Source organism: Pongo abelii, chromosome 22 (genome assembly GCF_028885655.2).
Source record: "Pongo abelii isolate AG06213 chromosome 22, NHGRI_mPonAbe1-v2.0_pri, whole genome shotgun sequence".
NCBI lineage: Eukaryota > Metazoa > Chordata > Mammalia > Primates > Hominidae > Pongo > Pongo abelii.
Genome location: NC_072007.2, coordinates 53,296,269 through 53,321,612, shown reverse-complemented (window position 1 = coordinate 53,321,612; position 25,344 = coordinate 53,296,269). Strand labels below are relative to the sequence as shown.

At 48.2% G+C, this 25,344-nt stretch overlaps 1 protein-coding gene across 2 annotated transcripts; it reads right to left on the bottom strand.

The window, feature by feature from the left end:
- Positions 1-8,383: 8,383 nt before the first annotated feature.
- NDUFV3 (NADH:ubiquinone oxidoreductase subunit V3) lies at positions 8,384-24,895 on the bottom strand. 2 transcript variants are annotated; one of them, XM_002830738.6, is made up of 4 exons: positions 24,758-24,895; positions 21,319-21,439; positions 13,472-14,566; positions 8,384-9,184 (listed from the first exon to the last, which is right to left on the bottom strand). In XM_002830738.6, the coding sequence occupies exons 1-4, from the start codon at positions 24,803-24,805 to the stop codon at positions 9,027-9,029; spliced, it is 1,422 nt and encodes a 473-aa protein (XP_002830784.2). In that variant the 5' UTR covers positions 24,806-24,895; the 3' UTR covers positions 8,384-9,026. The 2 variants fall into 2 exon arrangements, with proteins under 2 accessions (XP_002830784.2, XP_009232276.1); XM_009234001.4 differs by lacking the exon at positions 13,472-14,566 and having other exon boundaries at positions 8,944-9,184.
- Positions 24,896-25,344: the final 449 nt, after the last annotated feature.

Genomic DNA, 25,344 nt, shown 5'->3' with positions numbered 1-25,344 from the left:
AGTACGTTGGTGGTTCTGGAAAGGTGGGACAACTTGAAGCAAAGGCAGGAACACTCCAAGCGGGGAGGGAGCTTGCTGGGCACAGATAGGTGAGACACTGGAGGCTGCATTCTTTTGAGTTTCTGATCAGCCTTTCCAAAGGAGGCGATGAGATATGCATCTATCTCAGTGAGCAGAGGAGTGACTTTGAATAGAATGGGAGGCAGGTTTCCCTTGCGCAGTTTCCAGCTTGACTTTTCCTTAGTGATTTTGGGGCCCAAAATATTTTTCTTTCACATGGGCAACATGGGAGGATCACTGAAGCTCGGGAGCCAGAGGTTGCAGTGAGCAGAGATCACACCGCTGCACTCCAGCCTGGGTGACAGAGCGAGACGCTGTCTCAAGAAAACAAAACTAGGCTGGGCACGGTGGCTCACGCCTGTAATCCCAGTACTTTGGGAGGCTGAGGCGGGTGGATCACAAGGTCAGGAGTTCGAGACCAGCCTGACCAACATAGTGAAACCCTGTCTCTACTAAGAATACAAAACAGCCAGGGAGGCGGAGGTTGCAGTGAGCCGAGATCGAGCCACTGCACTCCATCCTGTGTGACAGAGCGAGACTCTGTCTCAAAAAACAAACTAAACCCACTTTTAGTCCTGGAGTAGTGGATCACGCTCGTAATCCCAGCACTTTGGGAGTCTGAGGCAGGCAGATTGCTTGAGTCCAGGAGTTCGAGAGCAGCCTGGGTAACATGGTGAAACCCCATCTCTACAAAAAATGTTTTAAAAAGCTGGGCATAGTGGTGCACGCCTGAAGTCCTAGCTACTCTGGAGGCTGAGGTGGGAGAATCACCTGAACCCAGGAGGCAGAGCTTGCAATGAGACGAGATTGAGCCACTGCACTCCAGCCTTGGTGACAGACTGAGACCCCATCTCAAAAAAAGAAAAACAACAAAATATCACTGAACTCCACCCAGGACAGAGTGAGACCCCTTCTCAAAAAAACAAAAACAAAACAACAAAATACCACTTGTAACTGCAGCTAATCAGAGCACGGATATTCAGGGCCACTTGAGTCAGTGCTCCTGGCTTGCAGTCCATAAACTTGGCCCAGAGAATCTCTACTTACATGAGTTTTGCCCCTGCTTCTTTTTTCTTTTCTTTTTTTTTTGGAGACAGAGTCTCGCTCTGTTGCCCAGGCTGGAATGCAGTGATGTGATCTCAGCTCACTGCAAGCTCCACCTCCCGGGTTCATGCCATTCTCCTGCCTCAGCCTCCCAAGTAGCTGGGACTACAGGCGTCTGCCACCACGCCCAGCTAATGTTTTGTATTTTTAGTAGAGACAGGGTTTCACCGTGTTAGCCAGGATGGTCTCAATCTCCTGACCTTGTGATCCGCTCGCCTCGGCCTCCCGAAGTGCTGGAATTCCAGGCGTGAGCCACTGCGCCTGGCCTCCTAAAGTGCTGGAATGACAGGCGTGAGCCCCCGCGCCTGGCTGCCCCTGCTTCTTCCTTTAGGTCAACACCTGCTAGGCTTAAGACATTGTGGGCGGGGACAACAGAAGGGATATTTTCAACCTTTTTTGGTAAGAAGAGTTGTTTCTTTTTTCTTTTCCTCTGCCCTATCTTATAATGCTAAAAGAGTTGCTTCTTTATTTTTATTTATTATTTATTTATTTTGAGACAGGGTCTCACTATGTTGCCCAGGTGGGTCTTGAACATCTGAGCTCATGACCCTCCCATATCAGCCTCCCAAAGTGCTGTGATTCCAGGCATGAGCCAATGTGCCTGGCCAAGAGTTGCTTTTTATTTTATTTATTTATTTAGAGACGGAGTCTCACTCTGTTGCCCAGGCTGGAGTACAGTGGCGTGATCTTGGCTCCCCGCAACCTCCGCCTCCCAGGTTCAAGCAATTCTCCTGCCGCAATCTCCCAAGTAACTGAAATTATAGGCCAGCGCTAAGATGCTCAGCTAATTTTTGGGTTTTTAGTAGAGACGGGGTTTCACCATGTTGGCCAGGCTGGTCTCGAACTTCTGACCGCAGGTGATCTGCCCACTTCGGCCTCTCACAGTGCTGGGATTACCGGTGTAAGCCACCACGTCCAGCCTTCAAGTTTCTATTTTACATTTCTCATCTCCATCCTGCCAAGTGTCTATTCAGCACAGTACTGACTCATTTGCTCTGAAGGATGAGCTGAGGAGTTCCCCTGGGCTACCTCCCAAGCTCCTATTTGTGTCCTCCAGGTTCTTGGCTTATCTTCTGTTTACTTGTTAGGGTTTATAACACTCTCATCCTGTCCTGCAATCTCCATAGTTGTTTAGCCTTAATTCACAGGCAAATAGGTTCTAAGGTCTCCCCCAGTACTACTGTAGCCTTCAATTCTTGATTTTTTTTCTTTTTTTTTTGAGATGACTTTCACTCTTGTTGCCCAGGCTGGAGTGCAATGGCATGGTCTTGGCTCACTGCAACTTCTGCCTCCCAGGTTCAAGCGATTTTACTGCCATAGCCTCCCAAGTAGCTGGGATTACAGGCGCCCGACATCACGCCCAGCTAATTTTTGTATTTTTAGTAGATACAGGGTTTCGCCATGTTGGCCAGGCTGGTCTGAAACTCCTGACCTCAGGTGATCCACCCGTCTCGGCTTCCCAAAGTGCTGGGACTACAAACGTGAGCCACTGTGCCTGGCCCAATTTTTGAATTTTTAATGTTAGTTCATCTCTTGTTTGGCTGGATTTCACTGTCTAGTTTTCCTCCCAGAAAGGGCTTGAGGAGGTGACAGAGTCTTTGAATACAGGCAGTTGAAAGATGGCATATATGGGCCAGCACGGTGGATCCTGCTGTAATCCCTGCACTTTGGGAGGCTGAGCGGGAGAGATAGCTTGAAGCCAGGAGTTTGAGACCAGCCTGGCCAAAACGGTGAAATCCTGACTCTAGTATAAACACAAAAATTAGCCAGGCGTGGTGCCCTTTCCTAAAGGATTGGCCTCAGCCACTTACTCAGCCTGAGGCTGCTCTGAGACTGCAGTGGAGAGCCAAGGGGCTGTGGCTTCCTCACACCCAGATGCTGCTTCAGCCCCGGTGCCTCTCACACCCATCCGGAGGCCTTGAGGACTGCCCTCCAGGGCTCCCTCCACCAATGCCCTGTGCTCCTGGCGAAATCCCTTTCGACATCCAGGTTAGGCATCATGTCCTTCAAAGCCTTCTCTGATGAATCCCCGTCTTTGCCTCTCCCCAGACAACCCCCCGCCTCTGCCTTCTACATCTGTTATCCGGCACATCTCCATGCATCTGTCTCTCAGCTGCCCCCTTCCCAGGCCGTACACTCAGAGAAGGCAGGCTGTCTTGGTCATGTCTGAACCCGTGGCCGAGGCATAGCGCCTAGCATATAGTAGGCATTTCAAATGATGTTTATTACAGACAGGTCTCTAAGAGTGAAAATTACACTAGAAGGAACACTGTTTTAGCAGTTGTGAATTTTTTTATATCCTATTGCTTCCGATCTGTTCTAGAATAAGGGCCAAGGTCAGCGCGAAAGGAAAGGAGGGTCAGGGAGAGAAGGTGGTAGAACCAAGGAAGCTGAGCACTTAAAACACCCACTTATTATTTTATTTTATTTATTTATTTATTTATTTTTTGAGACGGAGTCTTGCTCTGTCGCCCAGGCTGGAGTGCAGTGGCGCGATCTTGGCTCATTGCAAGCTCCGCCTCCCGGGTTCATGCCATTCTCCTGCCTCAGCCTCCCGAGTAGCTGGGACTACAGGCGCCCGCCACTGCGCCCAGCTAATTTTTTGTATTTTTAGTAGAGACGGGGTTTCACCATGTTAGCCAGGATGGTCTTGATCTCCTGACCTTGTGATCCGCCTGCCTCGGCCTCCCAAAGTGCTGGGATTACAGGCTTGAGCCACCGCGCCCGGCTAAAACATCCACTTATTTTAATCCTATCTCTGGCCAGCCCTTCTATTAAATTAAAATTACCCCTTTAATACTGTGTCGACAAACTATAGCCCGAGAGACAAACCCTGCTTCCCGCCCCTTTGTGTAAGCTAATTTTTTTTTCTTTTTAAGAGACGGGGTCTCACTTTGTTGCCCAGGCTTGAGTGCAGTGGTGTGATCATAACTCACTGCAGTCTTGAATTCCTGGGCTCAGGTGATCCTCGTGCCTCAGTCTCCCAAGTAGTACAGGAGTGTGCTACCACGCCTGGCTAAAGAGTAATGAAAAAAAGACTGCAACAGAGACTGGATGTGCTTCACAAAGCCTAAAATATTCGTTATCTGGCACTTTACAGAAAAAGTTTGCCACTGAGAAATTAATCTGGTACAATTTAGATGTCACACAGCTTCCCTATGGGGTATAGTAAATTATGTGCCGCTGCCCTCATTTTTACAAACTTTTGACTGTTTCCTGTGGGCAAGTACTGGGGCCATAGTGAGACCCCAGTGGATGGAGAGCTGCAGGACAGTGAGCACTTCCCCAGGCTTTTAATACAAGTCAAGAGACTGGCAGGGGAATCTAACCTGTTAAAACACAATGCGTGTGCTGGAAGCAGAGTGAGAAAAGCTGCCCCATCACCCGCCACTCTTCAGTTACCTGCCAGCTGCCAGCAAACATCAGGGCAAGAATCTGTAATTAGCAAGGGCTGGATCGGATTTACACACTATCTCCTCCAGTCCAAAGGCATTTGTCCCAGGTGGAAGAGAGCAAACATTTAGAAAGATGTCAAGGTCTAGGTGACAGGAAAAATGTCAAAGGAGGTAAAATAATTCTTTAACTTGCATGTACTAAACCGGTTTAAAAATCTAACAGGAGGCCGAGCACAGTGGCTCATGCCTGCAATCCCAGCACTTTGGGAGGCCAAGGCAGGTGGATCACCTGAGGTCAGGAGTTCGAGACCAGCCTGGCCAACATGGTGAAAACCTGTTTCTACTAAAAACACAAAAAATTAGCTGGGTATGGTGGCACACGACTGTAGTCCCAGCTATTCGGGAGGCTGAGGCAGGAGAATCGCTTGAACCCGGGAGGCGGAGGCTGCAGTGAGCCAAGTTCGTACCATTGCACTCCAGCCTGGGCAACAAGAGCAAACCTCTGTCTCAAAAAACAAACAAACAAACAAAAAATCTAACAGGAAAGGGCCGGGCGCAGTGGCTCACGCCTGTAATCCCAGCACTTTGGGAGGCTGAGGCGGGTGGATCACCTGAGGTCAGGAGTTGGAGACCAGCCTGACCAACATGGCAAAACCCCGTCTATACTAAAAATACAAAAATTAGCCAGGCGTGGTGGCGGGGACCTGTAATCCCAGATACTCAGTAGACTGAGGCAGGAGAATTGCTTGAACCCAGGAGGCGGAGGTTGCAGTGAGCCGAGATTGCGGCATTGCACTCCAGCCTGGGCAACAAGAGCAAAACTCTGTCTCAAAAAACCAAAAAACAAACAAAAAATGTAACAGGAATGAAAGCAGCAGTAATGCTCATTTTCTGTGATTTATCACATCTGTTTTTGGAAATCCACCTTAAGGAAAAAATTCCACACACAGAATAAGTCCCATCCACACTGCTATTTCCGACAGCACTTTTCTTTTTTTTTTTTGAGACGGAGTCTTGCCCTGTCACCCAGGCTGGAGTGCCGTGGCGCAATCTTGGCTCACTGCAAGCTCCGCTTCCCGGGTTCACACCATTCTCCTGCCTCAGCCTCCTGAGCAGCTGGGACTACAGGCGCCCGCCACCACGCCCGGCTAATTTTTTGTATTTTTAGTGGAGATGGGGTTTCACCGTGTTAGCCAGGATGGTCTCGATCTCCTGACCTCGTGATCCGCCCACCTCAGCCTCCCAAAGTGTTGGGATTACAGGCGTGAGCCACCGCGCCCAGCCTCCAACAGAACATGGGAAATCACATAGACTCAAACAATGGCCCCGTGGGTGGCCACTGTATTGCCACCAGATGGACTATCAAGAAGTCATCTGCAATGATAGCTACAAAATGCAGAACTGTGCTTGGTGCTGGCTATTGGGTTTTAAGCCCTTCGAATGAGTGGAGGAGAGTAAACCAAAATCCCAGAAAGACTAGCCCAACAGGACTAGTTCTAAGGGAAGAACTTTATTTATTTATTTTTTTGAGACGGAGTTTTGCTCGTTGCCCAGGCTGGAGTGCAATGGTGCAATCTCTGCTCACACAACCTCCGCCTCCTGGGTTCAAGTGATTTTCCTGCCTCAGCCTCTTGAGTAGCTGGGATTACAGGCGTGCGCCAACACGCCTGGCTAATTTTCCATTTTTAGTAGAGAGGGAGTTTCATCAGGTTAGTCAGGCTGGTCTCAAACTCCCGACCTCAGGTGATCCATCCGCCTCAGCCTTCCAAAGTGCAGGGATTACAGGCATGAGCCACCATGCCCAGCCAGGGAAGAACTTTATGTAAGTCTCATGCTTTATCTTAAAAATATATGCAAATCAAAGTATATTCATGTTCATTTTAATATTAAGGGAATTTCCATTTCCAAAGCATCACCGCCCATCACAGTAGTTCCACAGATCCCAGCTTGAGAACTATTAAATGAAAAACCAAAAAATGCAAATAGCAGGATAGAAAAGTTGTATGTACATTAAAATGGTTACACCTACCACCACCACTGGGGAATCCTGTAAGATGTTAATATGGCTGGGCATGGGTGCTCACGCCAGCAATCCCAGCACTTACGGGGGCCGAGGCAGGCAGATCTCTTGAACCCCGTCTCTACAAAAAATACAAAAATTAGGCGGGCATGGTGGCCAGTGCCTGCAGTCCCAGCTACAAAATGGGCTGAGATGGGAGGATTGCTTGGGCCGGGGAGGACAAGGCTGCAGTGAGCTGATATTGCACCACTGCTCCGGGCAAGAGTGAGGCTGTCTCAAAAAAAAAAAAAAAAAAAAAAGGCTGGCTTAGCATAGTGGATTTTAGGTAAGTTTACTATTTTCTTTTTGGTAATGTAGTTTTACCACTTTTATTATAAATGTGTTTAGAAGAATCTGGCTGAGTTGCTAAGTCTCCTGTGTAGTAACACAATCTGAGGCAGATGACCACAATACTAGTTTCCAATTTTGATATTTAAAAAAAATTTTTTTTTTGAGATGCAGTCTCACGCTGTCACCCAGACTGGAGTGCAATGGCATGATCTCGGCTTACTGCAAACCCTGCCTCCCGGGTTCAAGCGATTCTCCTGCCTCAGCCTCTTGAATAGCTGGGATTACAGGCGCGCACCACCACAGTCGGCTAATTTTTGTATTTTTAGTAAAGACGGGGTTTTTCATGATGTTGGCCAGGCTGGTCTCAAACTCCTGACCTCAAGTGATCCATCCGCCTTGGCTTCCCAAAGTGCTGGGATTACAGGCATAAGCCACCGTGCCCTGGCCCTCACCTACATTGGTTACTTTCTCTAAGTCAGACTGGGGGTCTGTCTCTGCAGAGTGCTGGGGGAGTGTGCTTCATGTGATGCACAGGAGCCCCCCACGCTGCCCCCAAAGGTGTGACTTAAAGTTATCACAAGGGATGGAAGGTTACTTGGCCAACCAAGAAACCCTAAATAGGTAAAATAGCTCACTGAGTGCCTGTGGCCAGCTGGGAGCAACTTTGTCCCTGTACTGCACGAAACTTCACCTCTTCCTAATCTCACCAATGAAAATGTCCGCAATATCTAACAGAGGCAAACAAAACAATTCTCTTCCTTTTCTGATGGTAAAATACTGCAATACACTTCATTTGCAATGCAGTAGTTAAAATTAGTAAAATTCCTGTTCCTTTTTTTTGATTGAGTTTCACTCCTGTTGCCCAGGCTGGAGTACAATGGCACGATCTCGCTCACTGCAAACTCCACCTCCCAGGTTCAAATGATTCTCCTGCCTCAGCTTCCTGAGTAGCTGGGATTACAGGTACCCACTAGCATGCCTGGCTAATTTTTGTATCTTTAGTAGACATGGGGTTTCACTATGTTGGCCAGGCTGGTCTCAACTCCTGACCTCAGGTGCTCCACCCACCTCGCCCTCCCAAAGCGCTGGGATTACAGGAATTATCCACTGCACCTGGCCAAAGCTCCTGTTTCTAATGTTCAAAAACCAGGGCTGTAGGATTAGAAGTCACTATTACTGGCTGGGTGCAGTGGCTCACGCCTATAATCCCAGCATTTTGGGAGGCCGAGGCAGGTAGATCATGAGGTCAGGAGTTTAAGACCAGCCTGGCCAAGATGGTGAAACCCCATCTCTACTAAAAATACAAAAAAAATTAGCCAGGCATGGTGGCGCGAGCCTGTAGTACCAGCTACTCAGGAGGCTGAGGCAGGAGAATCCCTTGAACCCAGGAGGCTGAGGTTGCAGTGAGTTGAGATTGTGCCACTGGACTCCAGCCTGGACTGACTCTCATAAAAAATAAGTCACTATTACATTATTGATACTCAGCTGATAATCAGTTTAATGCTAAATTGACTAGGCTGAGCACAGTAGAATCACACCGCTCTAAAGCACTTAAAATTCTCTAATTATATGGATTTGCCCAGTGATCCATAACCTTACAGTTTAAGAAAAATTCCTTGCACATAGTAGATATTCCAAAATATATGCCGGATAATCAGCATTACCGTTGCTAATTCACCACTCACTGTAAAAAGTGTGAAAGTGGCCGGGCGCAGTGGCTCACGCCTGTAATCCCAGCACTTTGGGAGGCCGAGGTGGGCAGATCATCTGAGGTCAGGAGTTCAAGACCAGCCTGGCCAACATGGTGAAACCCTGTCTCTACTAAAAATACAAAAATCAGCTGGACCTGGTGGTGAGTACCTGTAGTCCCACTTACTCGGGAGGCTGAGGTGGGAGAATCACTTGAACCCGGGAGGCGGAAGTTGCAGTGAGCCGAGAATGTGCCACTGCACTCCAGCCTGGGTGACAGAGTGAGACCCTGTCTCAAAAAAAAAAAAAAAAAAGCAAAAGTGAAACCGATTATGCACACTGGGCTTTGTGACTCTTGAGTGGATTTTATTTTTGCACTCCAGGGTGCAGCGAAGATGGTGGAAGGTTCATCTTCACACCAAGGGCCCTCAGTGTCGAGGTGACTCCCGGCCTGAGGAGGGCTGAGGCATCCTGAATTTTGAGAGTTCGAGGTTGAGGTCTAAGAAGGTGTACGTGGTGTAGTCATGATGCTGCAGGTTCTTGTAGGTAGTGTTGTCAAACGGCTCAGCAGGCACTGGGGCCGGCTCTGTGGAGGAAACACAATGCCCATGAGACCAGCACAAGGACAGCTCTTTATGAATGACTCGGCTCACACACAGGCGCTCACCTACCAAGCATTCTTCATCAACCCTATCTGTGAGGAACCAATTGTCTGATTAAAAAAGAAAAGCCTACAAAAGCCACAGTAAAGAAAAAGAAAGATATTACTTGGAAGTTTATTCTAAAACATACAGCCTTACCAATTTAAGAAATGGAATGGTTATTACAACGTGTTTTTTTTTTGAGATGGAGTCTCGCTCTGTTGCCTAGGCTGGAGTGCAATGGTGCGATCTCAGCCCACTGCAACCTCCACCTCCCGGGTTCAAGTGATTCTCCTGCCTCAGTCTCCCGAGTAGCTGGGATTACAGGCGTCTGCCACCACGCCTGGCTAATTTTTGTATTTTTAGTAGAGACGGGGTTTCACCATGTTGGCCAGGGTGGTTTCGATCTCCTGACCTCAAGTGATCTGCCCGCCTCGACCTCCCAAAGTGCTGGGATTACAGGTGTGAGCCACCGTGCCAGGCCATACAACGTGTCCTAACATCTTAGTTTGTATACTTCTAGGTTTCTCAAAAGTTTGAAAATGCCTAGAACAATTATGGCAGGACTTTCAGGTAACTTAGAGATGCATGATAAAATCTACCTCTATTAGAAATCTGGGCTGGGCATGGTGGCTCATGCCCATAATCCCAGCACTTTGGGAGGCCGAGGTGGGAGGAATGCTTGAGCTCAGGAGTTCTAGATCATTCTGGGCAAAACAGTGAGTCTCTGTCTCTACAAATAATAAAAAATTAGCAGGGGCCAGGAGCAGTGGCTCACGCCTGTAATCCCAGCACTTTGAGAGGCTGAGGTGGGCAGATTGCTTGAGGCCAGGAGTTTGAGAGCAGCCTGGCCAAGAAGGTGAAACCCCATCTCCACTAAAGTTACAAAAGTTAGCAGGTGTGGTGGCATACTCCTGTAATCCCAGCTATGTCGGGAGGCTGAGGCACAAGAATTGCTTGAACCCAGGAGGCAGAGATTGCAATGACCTGAGATTGCATCACTGCACTCCAGCCTGATGACAAAGTGAGACTCTGTCTCAAAAAAAAAAAAAAAAGAGCAGGGCATGGTGGCACACCTGTAAGTCTCCAGCTACTCAGGAGGCTGAAGTGGGAGGATTGCTTGAGACTGGGAGGTGGAGGTTGCAGTGAGCTGAGATCACATCACTGCACTCCAGCCTGTGGGACAGAGCAAGACTGTCACAAAAAAAAAATTTCTTTTTGAAAAGCTTAAACTAAAGGAGCCTTCTGAATCTCTGATACAAGAAAATTAGATAAATTCTAATAACAACAACACAGCATTTAAACATTTGGTAATTCTAAACTACAAGTAGGGGTTGAGGCAAAAGAAGTACTGGTCTCCTGCAGTAGGACACACAATATAACATAATGGCAAAATCAAAACCAGCACAGGAACACAGGCTGATGTTTGGGTTAAGATTTGTACTGACTCAATTTCTGGAAATCAGGTTATTAGGTCTGTCTTAACTTCCATTCATGCTCCACAAAAAAATAACCTAAATACATTTATTTTCTCACTATTTCAATTAATATCAAAGGCTCTGTTTTTCATTTTTAAGTTATGTTAAGCAAAAATGATGTCTTATTTAAAGAGCTGGCATCATTCCAATCTCCACAAGCTGAGTATCTTCGGTGTGGTGTAGGGACACCTTCAAAGCAGAACATATTATTTTAGTTACTATAGGGAGGGTGATAACTGACCAAGACGTGGGTTACAAAACTCTTGATCTAAAACCACTCTACCTGGAAGGCCAGTACTGGGGCACGGACTACCTAGTGAGACCGTGGCCCCACACAGACACGGCTCTGCAAGGTGGGCTGTGCGCATGCGCACAGCAGATATTTAAGAAACAACACATCCATGAAATATTACAACTTTCTCTTCAGAAAGGTTTGCAATCTGAAAACTCCCAACTCTGTTTTTATCCTGCGAGTTGTGTTATTCCTGCGAGTTGTGTAATCCTGTTCCATTTTAGAGCAGGAGGAGTGAAAGCAGCAGCATCAGGAAGTGCAGTTCCTGAAGCCTGGGAAGTCTGGCAAGCACCGGCACTTGGCGTACTGATCAAAGAGCAGACGGAGAGGGGGGAAACACATAGATCCCGTCGCATAACGAACCAAGAACAAGAAGGCATCATGTAAGGCACATAAGGCAAGGGGCGGCGGTACAGAGGATGGAGAGCAGACACAGGACAGAGCCGCGCTTGTTAGGGATCATGCATTCTAGAGAAGTCTTCAAGAAGAGCCATGGATTCTAAAACGGAAGCTTGCCTTTTCGTGTTTGCCACGACCCACCTAAAGCACATTGCATCTTATCAAGTTTAGTGCTCAAGAAAATGGTAACATAGCTGGGCGCAGTGACTCACGCCTGAAATCCCAGCACTTTGGGAGGCAGAGGCAGGTGGATCACCTGAGGTCAGGAGTTCGAGACCAGCCTGACCAACATGGCAAAACCCTGTCTCTACTAAAAATACAATAATTAGCCAGGCGTGGTGGCAGGCACCTGTAGTGGCACCTACTCAGGAGGCTGAGGCAGGAGAATCATTTGTACCTGGGAGGTGGAGCTGGCAGTGAGCCGAGATCGTGCCACTGTACTGCAGCCTGGGTGACAGAGTGAGACTCCATCTCCAAAAAAAAAGGTAACATAATAGGAATAAATACTGCTGGCCTTTAAAAGCCTTCATACGCTAAGCACGGTGGCTCATGCCTGTAATCCCAGCACTTTGGGAGGCCGAGGCAGGTGGATCACCTAAGGTCAGGAGTTCGAGACCAGCCTGGCCAACATGGTAAAACCCTGTCTCTACTAAAAATACAAAAATTAGCCGGGGATGGTGCCACACGCCTGTAATCCCAGCTACTCTGGAGGCTGAGGCTGGAGAATCACTTGAACCCAGGAGGCGGAGGTTACAGTGAGCCAAGATTGCGCCATTGTACTCCAGCCTGGGCAACAAGAGCAAAACCCATGTCAAAAAAAAAAAAAGCCAAAAAAAAAACCCTTCATAAAATTTCTTCTAGAAGAGTAAAGCAGCCCATATGTGTTTTCAGTTAACCGGAGAAGGAAATGCTGTCCAGGGGAAAGGATGCGTATGCAGCGGCTGCCCTGTACAACACTTACTGCTTTAATTCCTGAACTGTGAATCTGCCCTGTGCACAGGATGCTAAAAGTAATCACCTAGTTTACCCAAAGACTCTCACGCCAAGTGACTAGCTACTGCTCTTCACCTATGCAAGTTAAACCGGAGGCTCCCCTTTTCACTTAGTGAGATGCCCCACAAGGTCATCAATGAAGACTTGGACACCTTCAAAAGTCAGTGGTGACAATGTGAAGCTGCCAGTTTTCAAAAATTATACTGGTTAAGAAACAGTGAAGAGTGCCAAGGACATACTCTTTAAGATGAAGGTTGGGGGCCGGGCGCGGTGGCTCAGGCCTGTAATCCCAGCACTTTGGGAGGCCGAGGCAGGCTGATCATAAGGTCAGGAGATTGAGACCGTCCTGGCCAACATGGTGAAACCCCGTCTCTACTAAAAATACAAAAATTAGCTGGGCGTGGTGGTGGACACCTGTAATCCCAGCTACTCAGGAGGCTGAGGCAGGAGAATGGCTTGAACCTGGGAGGCAGAGGTTGCAGTGAGCCAAGATCGTACTATTGCACTCCAGCCTGGTGACGGAGCAAGACTCTGTCTCAAAAAAAAAAAAAAAAAGATGAAGGTTAAGCAGGGTGCGGTTGCTCACGCCTGTAATCCCAGCACTTTGGGAGGCCGAGGCAGGTGGATTGCCTGAGATCAGGAGTTCGAGACCAGCCTGGCCAACATGGTGAAACCCCGTCTCTACTAAAAATACAAAAAAATTAGCCAGGTGTGGTTGCCTGCGCCTGTAATCTCAGCTACTTGGGAGGCTGAGGCAGGGGAATTGCTTGAGATGGAAGTTGTAGTGAGCAGAGATCATGCCACTGCACTCTAGCCTGGGCAACAGAGCAAGACTCCATCTAAAAAAAAAAAAAAGAACATTAAATATTTTAGGGATTCTGAATATAAAGATGTGGATTGTCCATAATTAAGACATACTTTTCTGCCTGGCTGAGACAGCGTTACAGGCCATATTTCTAGTACAGAATTTGATTAACTGTAACACTGCTCTACAAGCATATGTAAATTAGTTCTTTTGCCTCACTACCCTAAGGGACAGGGTGCACTTGGGAGCGCGAGTCAAGGTATACCCTGTGTGCCGCCTCGGTCGTCCCCTGGCGCAGCTGCATCTTCCACGGCCTCGCCCTCGGCCTCAAGCTTCGGCGCTGCTGTCTTTTCATGGAAACCATGGTTATTCTCAACAGGAACTGTCTCCAAATCGCTTGGTGGTATCTGATCTTCCACGATTGCCTCTCCAGCCTTCAGGTGCCCTTCTATTCCCTGCGTCCCTGAAGTTTCCTTTCTGGGCAGGGGAGGGGCCGCCTTGCGCTGGGGCTCTGGCACGGGTTTTTCCAGATGCCCCTCTGCCGCCCCAGGAGGACTGGCTTGCAGCTGCCCCTCTGCTCTGGCCTCTTCTGCCAGAGCAGCAGGCACTGGGCTGCCCTTCGGTGGCACAGACAACCCTGATTTTGTGTGGACAGGTAAGGGTCCTTTAACTTCAAATGGCTTTTGGCTTTCTTTATCTATTTCATTTAATCTAAATGTTTTCTGCAATTGTTTTTCCTTTAAACTTTGCTTCAAAAACTCTTCATCTACTTGAGATCTGGGCATTGTGGTTTTTGGTCTCGCATCTTCCCTGCCTTCTGATGGCTTAGCAGGGGGCCCTTTCTTCTTTGGCTGGTGGGGCTTCTCTGGATCAGTGATGTCTGCATGCGGCTTCTGCAGCAAGGTTTTCTCTTTTGCTGATACTGTAACTCGGGGGGCTCTGTTTTCAAAGGAATGAGAGGCCTCTGTTTTTCGAAGCCCCCCTCTGCCTTTGCTCACCACTCGAGGAGTGACCTCTGAAACATCAGCCTCATCATCAGATTCAGAATCAGAGGAGCTGGACGAGGATGAAGACGAAGGCGACGTCACTTTCCGACCCACCTGACGAGCTTCTGAATCAGAGCCCTGTTTTCTGAATGGAGACAGAACTTTCTGTGGAAACTCTACCAAAGTCTTTCTTGACAAAAATTTTGGAACCCCTTCATCTGTGAACAGCACGCTGCCACTGGGACTGGGACTAGCTACCTTCCCGCCCTTATTCACAGCCGGCGGGTAAGAACTGGGTGAAGATAAGTTTTTAGACAATTCAGCTGCTGTCTGGGTGGCTAGGAGCTTGCCCCTCTCCTTTGGTTCCACTACATCTAGGAAATGGCATAAAGAGGAATATTATTTAACAAAACAACTTAAAACTCAGTCAAAATTACAGACATTTCATGACACATTACTTATTACTGATGGCATCTTCAATGCAATCATCCTAAGACAGGTCCCATAGAAACCCACCAAGCAACCAAATGAGGATGGAAAATGTTCAGGAAATCATCTGCCTTGGTACTGAACATGCACAAACTTTTTTCCTTGACATTATTCCCTAAACAATGCAACAACTATTTACATGGCATTTATATTGTATGAGGTATTATAAGTAATCTACAGATGATTTAAAGTATACAGGAGGATGTACTTAGGTGATATACAAATACTGCATCACTGTATATCAGCGACTTGAGCATCTGCACATTTTGGAATCCTGGTGGGAGGGGTGGCCTAGAACCAATTCCCCTCAGATACTGAGGGATGACTGTATAATAAAACCCAAAACTACCGACCTAAGACTAGCTGTGTAGGCCTATCTCACAGCCTAAGATGGGGACTTTCAGAGACTGTTTCTCTTCTCTCAGAGACCATAACAAACTATGTAAAATAAAGGTTTACAAATACTGTACTAGTAATTAGTGAAAGCAGGAGTTCGCCTTGTTGCTTCCCTATCGCCTCTCAAAATAGAACTCAAATTTCCTGAATCTCTTTTCTGCTTAGTTGAAAAGCGAGGGCATGGCCTTCAAGTTTTTAGTGATCCCCCTATCAAAAGTAAAAAGGGTTAGGGTGTGAAACATAGATTAGCAACGTTAAAATACTTCCACATCTTGTCAAAATATCACAAAACTAACTTTGGAAACAAGGCACATTCAGAAACAGAGGTGCATTTAAACATTACATTAGAGAATAAAGTTACTCAAATTTTATATGGTAATGGAAACTTCTACAGGTGTTTCACTATAAAAAGTTTTTTTTAATTTTTACTTATTTATTTATCTAATTTTTCTTTTGAAATGGAGTTTCACTCTTGTTGCCCAGGCTGGAGTGCAATGGCGCAATCTCGAGTCACTGCAACCTCTGCCTCCCAGGTTCAAGCAATTCTCCTGCCTCAGCCTCCCGAGTAGCTGGGATTACAGGCATGTGCCACCACACCCAGCTAATTTTGTATTTTTAGTAGAGACAGGGTTTCTCCATGTTGGTCAGGCTGGTCTCAAACTCCCGACCTTAAGTGATCTGCCCACCTTGGCCTCCGAAAATGCTGGAATTACAGGCGTGAGCCACCGCGCCCAGCGTTTTATTTTTAAATAAACACGTGAGAATCAAGAATTTTCAGAAGGAAGACAGCACAGTGATTAAAATATAAACTGCACTGCCAGAATGCCTGGGTTCAAATCCAGGCTTCTCCGCTGACATCTGTGTAGACACTGCATGACTCAGGCAGCTCAGTCCCTCCACACCTCAACTTCCTTGTCTATGACATGGGGATAACAGTAGCATCTACTCCCTGCGTTGTTGAGGACTGGGGAAGATGAGATATGGGAAAAGCGCTTAGAACAGTGCCTGGCACTACTTGTTATAATTTGATACATAAAATTTCGTTTTTTTTTTTTTTTTTTTTTTTGAGATGGAGTCTAGCTCAGTCACCCAGGCTGGAGTGCAGTGGTGCAAATCTCGGCTCAGTGAAACCTCCGCCTCCTGGACTCAGGTGATCTTCCTGCCTCAGCCTCCCGAGTAGCTGGTACTACAGTTGTGTGCCACCACGCCTGGGTAATTTTTTTTTTGAGATGGAGTTTCACTCTTTTGGCTCAGGCTAGAGTGCAATGGCGTGATCTTGGCTCACTGCAACCTCCACCTCCTGGGTTCAAGCGATTCTCCTGCCTCAGCCTCCCGAGTAGCTGGGGTTACAGTCATGCACCACCATGCCCGGCTAAATTTTTTTTGTATTTTTAGTAGATACAGGCTTTCACAATGTTGGTCAGGCTGGTCTCGAACTCCTGACCTCAGATGATCCACCCGCCTCAGCCTCCCAAAGTGCTGGGATTACAGGCGTGAACCACTGTGCCTGGCTGGATACGTGAAATTTCTATTTCCAGATATTCCTCACTTTTAAAACTGAAATAAGGACTTCAAATGGATAATTAACTTTGGCTTCTGGACATATGCTTCAAAAAGCTACACAGAAATTACTCAGTCAACAATTTATTACTGACTGTTGCGAAATTAGGCCTGGGTACTGGATTCAAGGAAAGCAGCAAGCTAGAGAGCCCGGCAGTTCCCCAAGGTGCACCTCCAAGAACACCCAGCCCCTGACATCTGTGCTGGCAGCCTTCCTCAGGGAGAACGCATGTGCTGTGGAAAGCTGAACACCTCTGATGAAATAAGGCACAGCATGTCTTATCACCCCAGGGTCTCGTCCTGTGGCAGACACTCTGACTAGAGATGTGACTCCAAGGATGAGAGCTTTGGGTACCCTCACTTGCATACAGGAAACTTCTGTTAGAGCTTCCAAAGCCACTTCTGGCTGAGAAAGGTTTGATCTGGCAATGTGCCATGGAGGGTGAAAAGTTCCTCTGTATCTTACACTAACCAACTACCAACACTTCAGGGGAAAATATGGGCCTGCACGTGTCCATTTACAAGCATTATTTATTTTTTTTTGTACAGGGATTTTTTGTTTGTTTTGAGATAGAGTCTTGCTGCGACGCCCAAGAAGCAGTGCAATGGCACAATCTCAGCTCGTTGCAACCTCTGCCTCCTGGGTTCAAGCGATTCTCCTGCCTCAGCCTCCTGAGCGGCTGGGATTACAGGCGCCCACCACCATGCCCAGCTAATTTTTGTATTTTTAGTAGAGACGCGGGTTTCACCATATTGGCCAGGCTGTTCTCGAACTCCTGACCTCAAGTGATCGGCCCGCCTTGGCCTGCAAAAGTGCTAGGATTACAGGCGTGAGCCACCACACCCGGACTCAGTATTTTTGTCGAGACAGGGTCTCACTCTATCACCCAGGATGGAGTGCAGTGGCGCAATCATAATTCACTGCAACCTCGACCTCCTGGGCTCAAATGATCCTCTCGCCTCAGCCTCCTGAGTAACTAGGACCACAGGTGCATGCTACCATACCCAGCTACTTTTTAAAGTTTTTTCTAGAGATGGGTTTTCACTATGTTGCTCAGGCTTGTCTCAAACTGCTGAACTCAACTGATCCTCCCGCCTCAGCTTCTCAAAGTTCTGGGATTGTAGGCGTGAACCCCCATGCCCAGCCTGTACAGGAATTCTTTTAAAAATTATGAGATACATGGCCGGGTGCGGTGGCTCACGCCTGTAATCCCAGCACTTTGGGAGGCCAAGGCGGGCAGATCACGAGGTCAAGAGATGGAGACCAACCTGGCCAACATGGTGAAACCCCGTCTCTACTAAAAATAGAAAAATCTGCCGGGTATGGTGGCGGGCACCTGTAGTCCCAGCTATTTGGGAGGATGGGGCAGGAGAATGGCTTGAACCCAGGAGGCAGAGGTTGCAGTGAGCCGAGATCCTACCACTGCACTCTAGCCTGGCGACAGAGCGAGACTTCATCGCAAAAAAAAAAAAAAAAACAAAAAATTAGCCAGGCACGGTGGCGCATGCCTGTAATCCCAGGTACTTGGGAGGCTGAGGCAGGAGAATTGCTTGAATCAGGGAGGCAGAGGTTGTGGTGAGCCGAGATCGCGCCATTGCACTCCAGCCTGGGCGAAAAGAGCAAAACCCCGAATCAAAAAAAAAAAAAAAAATTATGAGATACAACTGTTCTGTGTATTGATGAGCTTAGTTCTGAAAACCGTTCTCCCACCTGAAAGCTCTCTGCAGTGTGCGCAGTAGCTATGTGTATCCCACTGCAGCCAGTCTCAGAACCACCCAGTAAGGCTGGCATGATCATCCTGCTTAAGCACAAAGGAACTGAGGCTCAGAGGCCTGCAGGGCCCATCAAGGCCAGTGGCAGAAGCTCCATGAGAGCCCAAGGCCCACTCCCAGGTCAGTGTTCCCCTCCCCAAACCACACTCCAGATGGCCACAGAATGAAGCACTCCATTTCCACTCACACACAGACGCAGGTATCTAAAAAGGGGGCTCTTTGGCTCTGCCATGGTATTTTAAAATCCATTTAATCCAAATTCGTAAGTCTATGATGTAGGATTGCAGACACAGACTAAAATTCACCAAAGGAGAGGATAATGTTAGTAGTGAAATTCAACTAATTGTTTGGTAGTAAACATTTAGAGAATGTCAAAAACATGCCAGGTAGGCTGGACACAGTGGCTCACGCCTGTAATCCCAATACTATGGGAGTTTGAGGCAGGGAGATTGCTTGAGCCCAGGAATTCAAGACCAGTCTAGGTAATACAGTGGGACTTCATCTCTATGGAAAATTAAAATATTAGCCAGGGTGTGATGGTGTGCACCTGTAGTCCTGGCTACTCTAGAGGCTGAGGTGGGATCACTTGAGCTTGGAAGGTCGAGGCTGCAGTGAGTTATGACTGTGCCACTGTACTCCAGCCTGGGTGACACAGCAAGACTCTGTTTCAAAAAATAAACAACAACAACAAAACATGCCAGGGATATGCCAGGCGTGGTGGTATGTGCCTGTAGTCTCAGCTATTCAGGAGGCTGAGGTGGGAGGATTGCTTGAGCTCAGGAGTTTGAGGCTGTAGTGAGCTATGATTGTGCCACTGCACTCCAGCCTGGAAGAGAGAGCCAGAGCCCCTCTCTTACAACAAATAACATAAAAGGAAGAAGAGAAAAAAACAATGATTGAAAAACGAGGCAGGAATCATAGCACAAAACTAAATAACATTCCCGTGGAATCCAAGGCTCAAGTCCACACACTGTGAGAGGCAGTCAGGGGCTGGCACTCTCTTTGTATAAATACAAATATTTAAAAACTTACCAGTGTTCTGTGCACAGACCAAGGAGGAAGAAAACAAAAGAATCTAAATACTTTCAAACATTCAAACTGAGGAAATAGTATATTGATGAAAATAAGACCAAACTCAATTACCATTCTACAACCCCATATAATGATTAAAGATTTAGGGCCGGGCGCGGTGGCTCACGCCTGTAATCTCAGCACTCTGGGAGGCCAAGGTGGGCGGATCATATGGTCAGGAGATCGAGACCATCCTGGCTAACATGGTGAAACCCCGGCTCTACTAAAAATGTAAAAAATTAGCCGGGCATGGTGGTGGGCGCCTGTAGTCCCAGCTACTCAGGAGGCTGAGGCAGGAGAATGGCGTGAACCCAGGAGGCGGAGGTTGTAGTGAGCCGAGATTGCGCCACTGCACTCCAGCCTGGGCAACAGACCGGGACTCCATCTCAAAAAAAAAAAAAAAAAAAAAAAGAATTAAAGATTTAGACCGGGCGCAGTGGCTCATGCCTGTAATCCCAACACTTTGGGAGGCCGAGGCGGGTGGATAATGAGGTCAGGAGATTGAGACCATCCTGGCTAACATTGTGAAACCCTGTCTCTACTAAAATACAAAAAATTAGCCAGACGTGGTGGCATGTGCCTGTAGTCCCAGCTGCTCAGGAGGCTGAGGCAGGAGAATCGCTTGAACCCAGGAGGTGGAGGTTGCAGTGAGCCGAGACCGTGCCACTGCATTCCAGCCTGGGCGACAGAGCGAGACTCCGTCTCAAAAAAAAAAAAATTAAAGATTTAGAAACAGTTTGTGCTGCATGGTTTTTGTTTGTTTGTTTTCTTTTTTTGAGACAGAGTCTCACTCTGTCGCCCAGGCTGGAGTGCAGTGGTATGATCTCAGCTCACTCCTCCTCTGGGGTACAAGCAATTTTCCTGCCTCAGCCTCCTGAGTAGATGGGATTACAGGCCCGCACCCCCATGCCCAGCTAATTTTTATATTTTAAGTAGAGACGGGCTTTGCCATGTTGGCCAGGCTGGTCTCGAACTCCTGACCTCAGGTGATCCGCCTGCCTCAGGCCTCCCAAAGTGCTGGGATTACAGACATGAGCCACCGTGCCCGGCCTGCACACATGTTCTTTCAAGAGTAAACTAGGGTCGTAACAATTAAGGCTACCTGCAATGGACCTGGACCATAATCAATCATCAATAATGAGCAGTGAGTAGAAAATAAAATTATTCCCAGAAGAGAAGCATTTAAAATACACTGTTGCATTCCTTATTCTCCTTCAGTGAGTATAAGCTGCACTGGTATTCAGGGAGGGGGAAAAAAAAAGGTACGAAAACTGGTGATGAAAGTCAAAATGACTGTGTACGGAGCTGGCAACATCACGCATCAGCAATGTGAGTCACAGTGGAAAAAACTGTGCCTGCTGTTAGCTCCGTCTCTACAGTCATAAAACAATGATGTAGTCCTGGACTGGGATTAAGCAAAGCCTGGAAAACCACAGATGGGTCTCAAAGATACTGAAACAAAACAAAACAAAACAAAACAACTCAGCATCAGAGGATGGAAAGTAAGGTGGCTTTCTGGCAACCTCACTGTGCCAGGGCCATCTAAATGCCACAGAACCTTTACCCAAGGCATCACTCACTTCAGGTTGGGGTTTGGCATTTAGAAAATCAGGAAAAACCATTTCAGGGCTAAACACTGAGTCAAAGACTATGACATTACTGAAATGATTGGTCTAAAATCTGTTACAGATCTTGTGTCTCGTATAATTCGGACACTGCTGAAAAGGAAGAAGCATAAATTATGTAGCTAGTAAAACTCATAGTCATGCTTCAAAGGCTGACTAATCTGTTTTCTTTTTGCATTCTCTTTCCCTTATGACTACCATCAAAATCTTACTTTTTGGTGGACTTTGCTTCTTGGGATTGTGTGGCTGACCCTTTTCACTCTTCCCTGATTCCGCAGACAAAGAAACCGTAGAAGCAAGTCCTCGAAACACCTGGGCTTCCTGGAGCATAGTCTGACAAAAGAATTAATGAATATGGATATTTAGAGTAATGCCATTATAATAGCTAGTACTATATATGAATATATATATATATTTTTTTGAGTCAGGGGTCTCCCTCAGTCACCCAGGCTGGAGTGCAGTGGCACAATCATGGCTCACTGCAGCCTCCAACTCCTGAGTCCAAGCGATTCTCTGACATACCTAGGACTGCAGGCACGTACCACCATGCCTGGCTAATATTTTTTATTTTTTATAGAGACGAGATCTGGCTATGTTGCCCAGGTTGGTCTCAAACTCCTGGCTTCCTCAAACTCCTGGCCTCAAGTGATCCTGAAGCCCCAGCCTCCCGAAGTGCTGGGATTGGCCAGGTGCGGTGGCTCACGCCTATAATCATCCCAGCACTTTGGGAGGCTGAGGTGGGCGGATCACTTGAGGTCAGGAGTTCTGAGACCAGCCTGGCCAACCCCGTCTCTACTAGAAATACAAAAAAAAAGGCCGGGCACGGTGGCTCACGCCTGTAATCCCAGTACTTTGGGAGGCCGAGGCGTGTGGATCATGAGGTCAGGAGATCGAGACTATCCTGGCTAATACGGTGAAACCCCGTCTCTACTAAAAATACAAAAAATTAGCCGGGCATGGTGGCGGGTGCCTGTAGTCCCAGCTACTTGGGAGGCTGAGGCAGGAGAATGGCATGAACCCAGGAGGTGAAGCTTGCAATGAGCCAAGATCGCGCCACTGCACTCCAGCCTGGGTGACAGAGTGAGACTCTGTCTCAAAAAAAAAAAAAAAATTTAGCCAGGCATGGTGGTGCACGCCTGTAGTTTCAGGTACTCCAGAGGCTGAGGCAGGAGAATTGCTTAGACTCAGGAGGTGGAGGTTGCAGTGACCTGAGATCGCGCCACTGCACTCCAGCCTGGGCAACAGAGCGAGACTCTCTCTCAGAAAAAAAAAAAAAAAACAAAACAACCAAAGTGCTGGGATTGTATGCATGTAGGTACCGTGCGTATGAATATTACCACTACATATAAGTGCAAAACATTCACATGGTATACTTCTAATGGTTATTAGTTTTCATAATGTATGTATATTATGGACATTTTGTAAACTACAAAAAGGCTGCAAGAAGAAAACACCCAAGTTCAAGGACAATCACTATTAATATTTGGTTTAATAAAACTCCAACCAGACGTTCTCCAGTGCATTTTTTTTTGTAGTTTCCAATTATTTATTAACCTACAAAATACTATGTTTCTTTTTTTTTCTTTTTTGGAGACAGGGTCTCACTCTGACTCCCAGGCTGGAGTGCAATGGCTCAATCTCGGCTCACTGCAACCTCCGTCTCCTGAGTTCCAGCGATTCTCTTGCCTCAGCCTCCCGAGTAGCTGGGATTACAGGTGTGCACCACCGTGCCTGGCTAATGTTTTTGTATTTTGTTTTTCGAGACGGAGTCTCGCTCTGTCACCCAGGCTGGAGCGCAGTGGCACAATCTCGGCTCACTACAACCTCCGCCTCCCGGGTTCAAGCAATTCTCCTACCTCAGCCACCCAAGTAGCTGGGATTACAGGCATGCACCACCATGCCCGGCCAAGTTTTTGTATTTAGTAGAGACAGGGTTTCACCATGTTAATCAAGTTGGTCTCGAACTCCTGGCCTCAGGTGATCCACCCACCTCGGCTTCTCAAAGTACTGGGATTACAGGTGTGAGCTACCGCACCCAGCTCTTTTTGTATTTTTAGTAGAGACGGGGTTTCACCACCTTGGCCAGGCTGGTCTCGAACACCTGACCTCAAATGATCCACCTGTCTCGGCCTCCCAAAGTGCTGGGATTACAGGCGTGAGCCACCCGCCAGGCCCTATGTTTCTTTCTGTAAAATGTTTTCTTATCGTTAGAAAATAGAGTAGAAGAAATACTATCTGGCCATTAAAATGATGTAGGTATATAAAAACTGCTTCAAAAGTGTCTACAATATAAATGTTATATTTTATATTATGCCAACTCACTCAGCATATACTCACTAAGGCCTATTAAGTGCTAGACAGTACAATGTTCTAGATGCTGGATACAGAACAGAGGTGCCTGTATGTGCACATATAAACATGAAAACGTTTATGTTCATGATTGTAAGCATGAATACATGTGCTTATGTGAACATATAAAAGCTGATAAAAATCGTTAGGAACTAGATGCTTGAAGGAGTAATGGTGGACTGTCAATGAATTTCCCTATCTGTACTTTTAAATTATTCTGCAGGCTGAGGCACGAGAGTCGCTTAATCCCAGGGGGTGGAAGTTGCAGGGAGTTGAGATGGTGCCATTGCACTCCAGCCTGGGCCTGGCGACAGAGTGAGGCTCTGTCTCCAAAAAAAAAAAAAATATATATATATATATACACACACACACACACACACACATATATTCTGCAGGGAATAGTTACTGCTTTTGTAATAACAGCCATTTTTAAATTTATAAGACAGTGAAGTGGTCTTAGCCTTATTTTATTTATTTACTTATTCTGCCCCCCAGGCTGGAGTGCAGTGGTATGATCTCGGCTCACTGCAACCTCTGCGTCCCGGGTTCATGGGATCCTCCCACCTCAGCCTCCCGAGTACCTGGGATTACAGGAATGTCCACCACGCCAGACTAATTTTTTGTATTTTTTTAGAGACGGGGTTTCGACATGTTGGCCAGGGTGGTCTCGGACTCCTGAACTCAAACTATCCGCCTGGCTCGGCCTTCCAAAGTACTGGGATTACAGGCAAAATCCCAAAGTGCCCGCACCCGGCCTTGGCCTTAGCTTTTTATTTGCAGAAAAGAAAGTCCTTCTTCTCCTTTTCACAGGTCAGGTCATGTCAGCTGGCTTCTCAACGGCGGTCAGTTAAGTTACCAGGTTAACCAGGTCCCTGAAAGTTCCCTCATTTCCTCTCTTGGCTAAATGGAGAAGTCACTGTCCTTCAGAGAAGCCGTGCGGGAGGCCGCACAGCGGCTGACCCCAGCGGCGCGGCAGCATCACCTGGGAACGTCCACCCCTGTCTGCCGCCCAGGCATGCAGCCCTCGGGAGCGCCCGTCGGCACGGGGCACGCCAGCCTCGGCCTGGGCCTCGGGCAGCAGCGGCGGCGGACCGGCTTGGGGGAACCGCGGGACGCTCGCCGGCCACACCCGGCCTGGCCCCGTGGCCGTCAGTCCTGGGCCCAGGGAGCGGGGTCAGCGGCCCAACCAGGACAGCTAGAAGTCGCGGACAGGCCCGGGCCTGACCAGCACCGCGCCCCCTCACCCCATCCCCTACGTAGGCTCCGGGCCGCGCAGCCAGCCGAGGCTGGCTCCTCCTTTACCTTCAGCGCCCCGGCCCGTCCTTGCCGCAGCAAACACGGGGCGGCCATGGCGGTGACAGCGGACGCACCAGGCAGGGCCGCGGCAGCTGCGCGCGCAGCCGCGCGCGCACCCGCGCCTGAACACCCGCCCCTTGGACCGAGTGCGCCAATTACAGGCCAGCTGGGGGCGGAGCAGAGGCCGTGGGCCTGCGCGCGCATCCCCAGTAGGGCTAAGTGCCTCCCTTGGGGCCACGCCCCGGATCAGGACCACCAATCACAGGCAGCAGCGTGAAGGGCCCGTCTCCGGCTGGTGTGGATCCCTGTGGCCTGCGGGCGCCTGGGCGCTGTGGCGGGGGCGCGGCGGAGACCTGCGGGGGCTGCTGGGCACTGGGCACCCCTCTCAGGCGTCTGCGCTGGGCCGGCCGGAATGTCCACCCGAACGCTTCGCACTTCTTTGCCCTTGTCCTCGCAGCCTTAAATCTGCGACCTTCCCTAGGGGCACCGTCTGGTCCTACTTGATTGATAGTTCCGTGTTTTGAGAGGTTTTAAAGCTCTTCAGCTTGCCACCTCGGCGTCGGCACCACGCGCCCAGCTCCCTCACCCTCTGT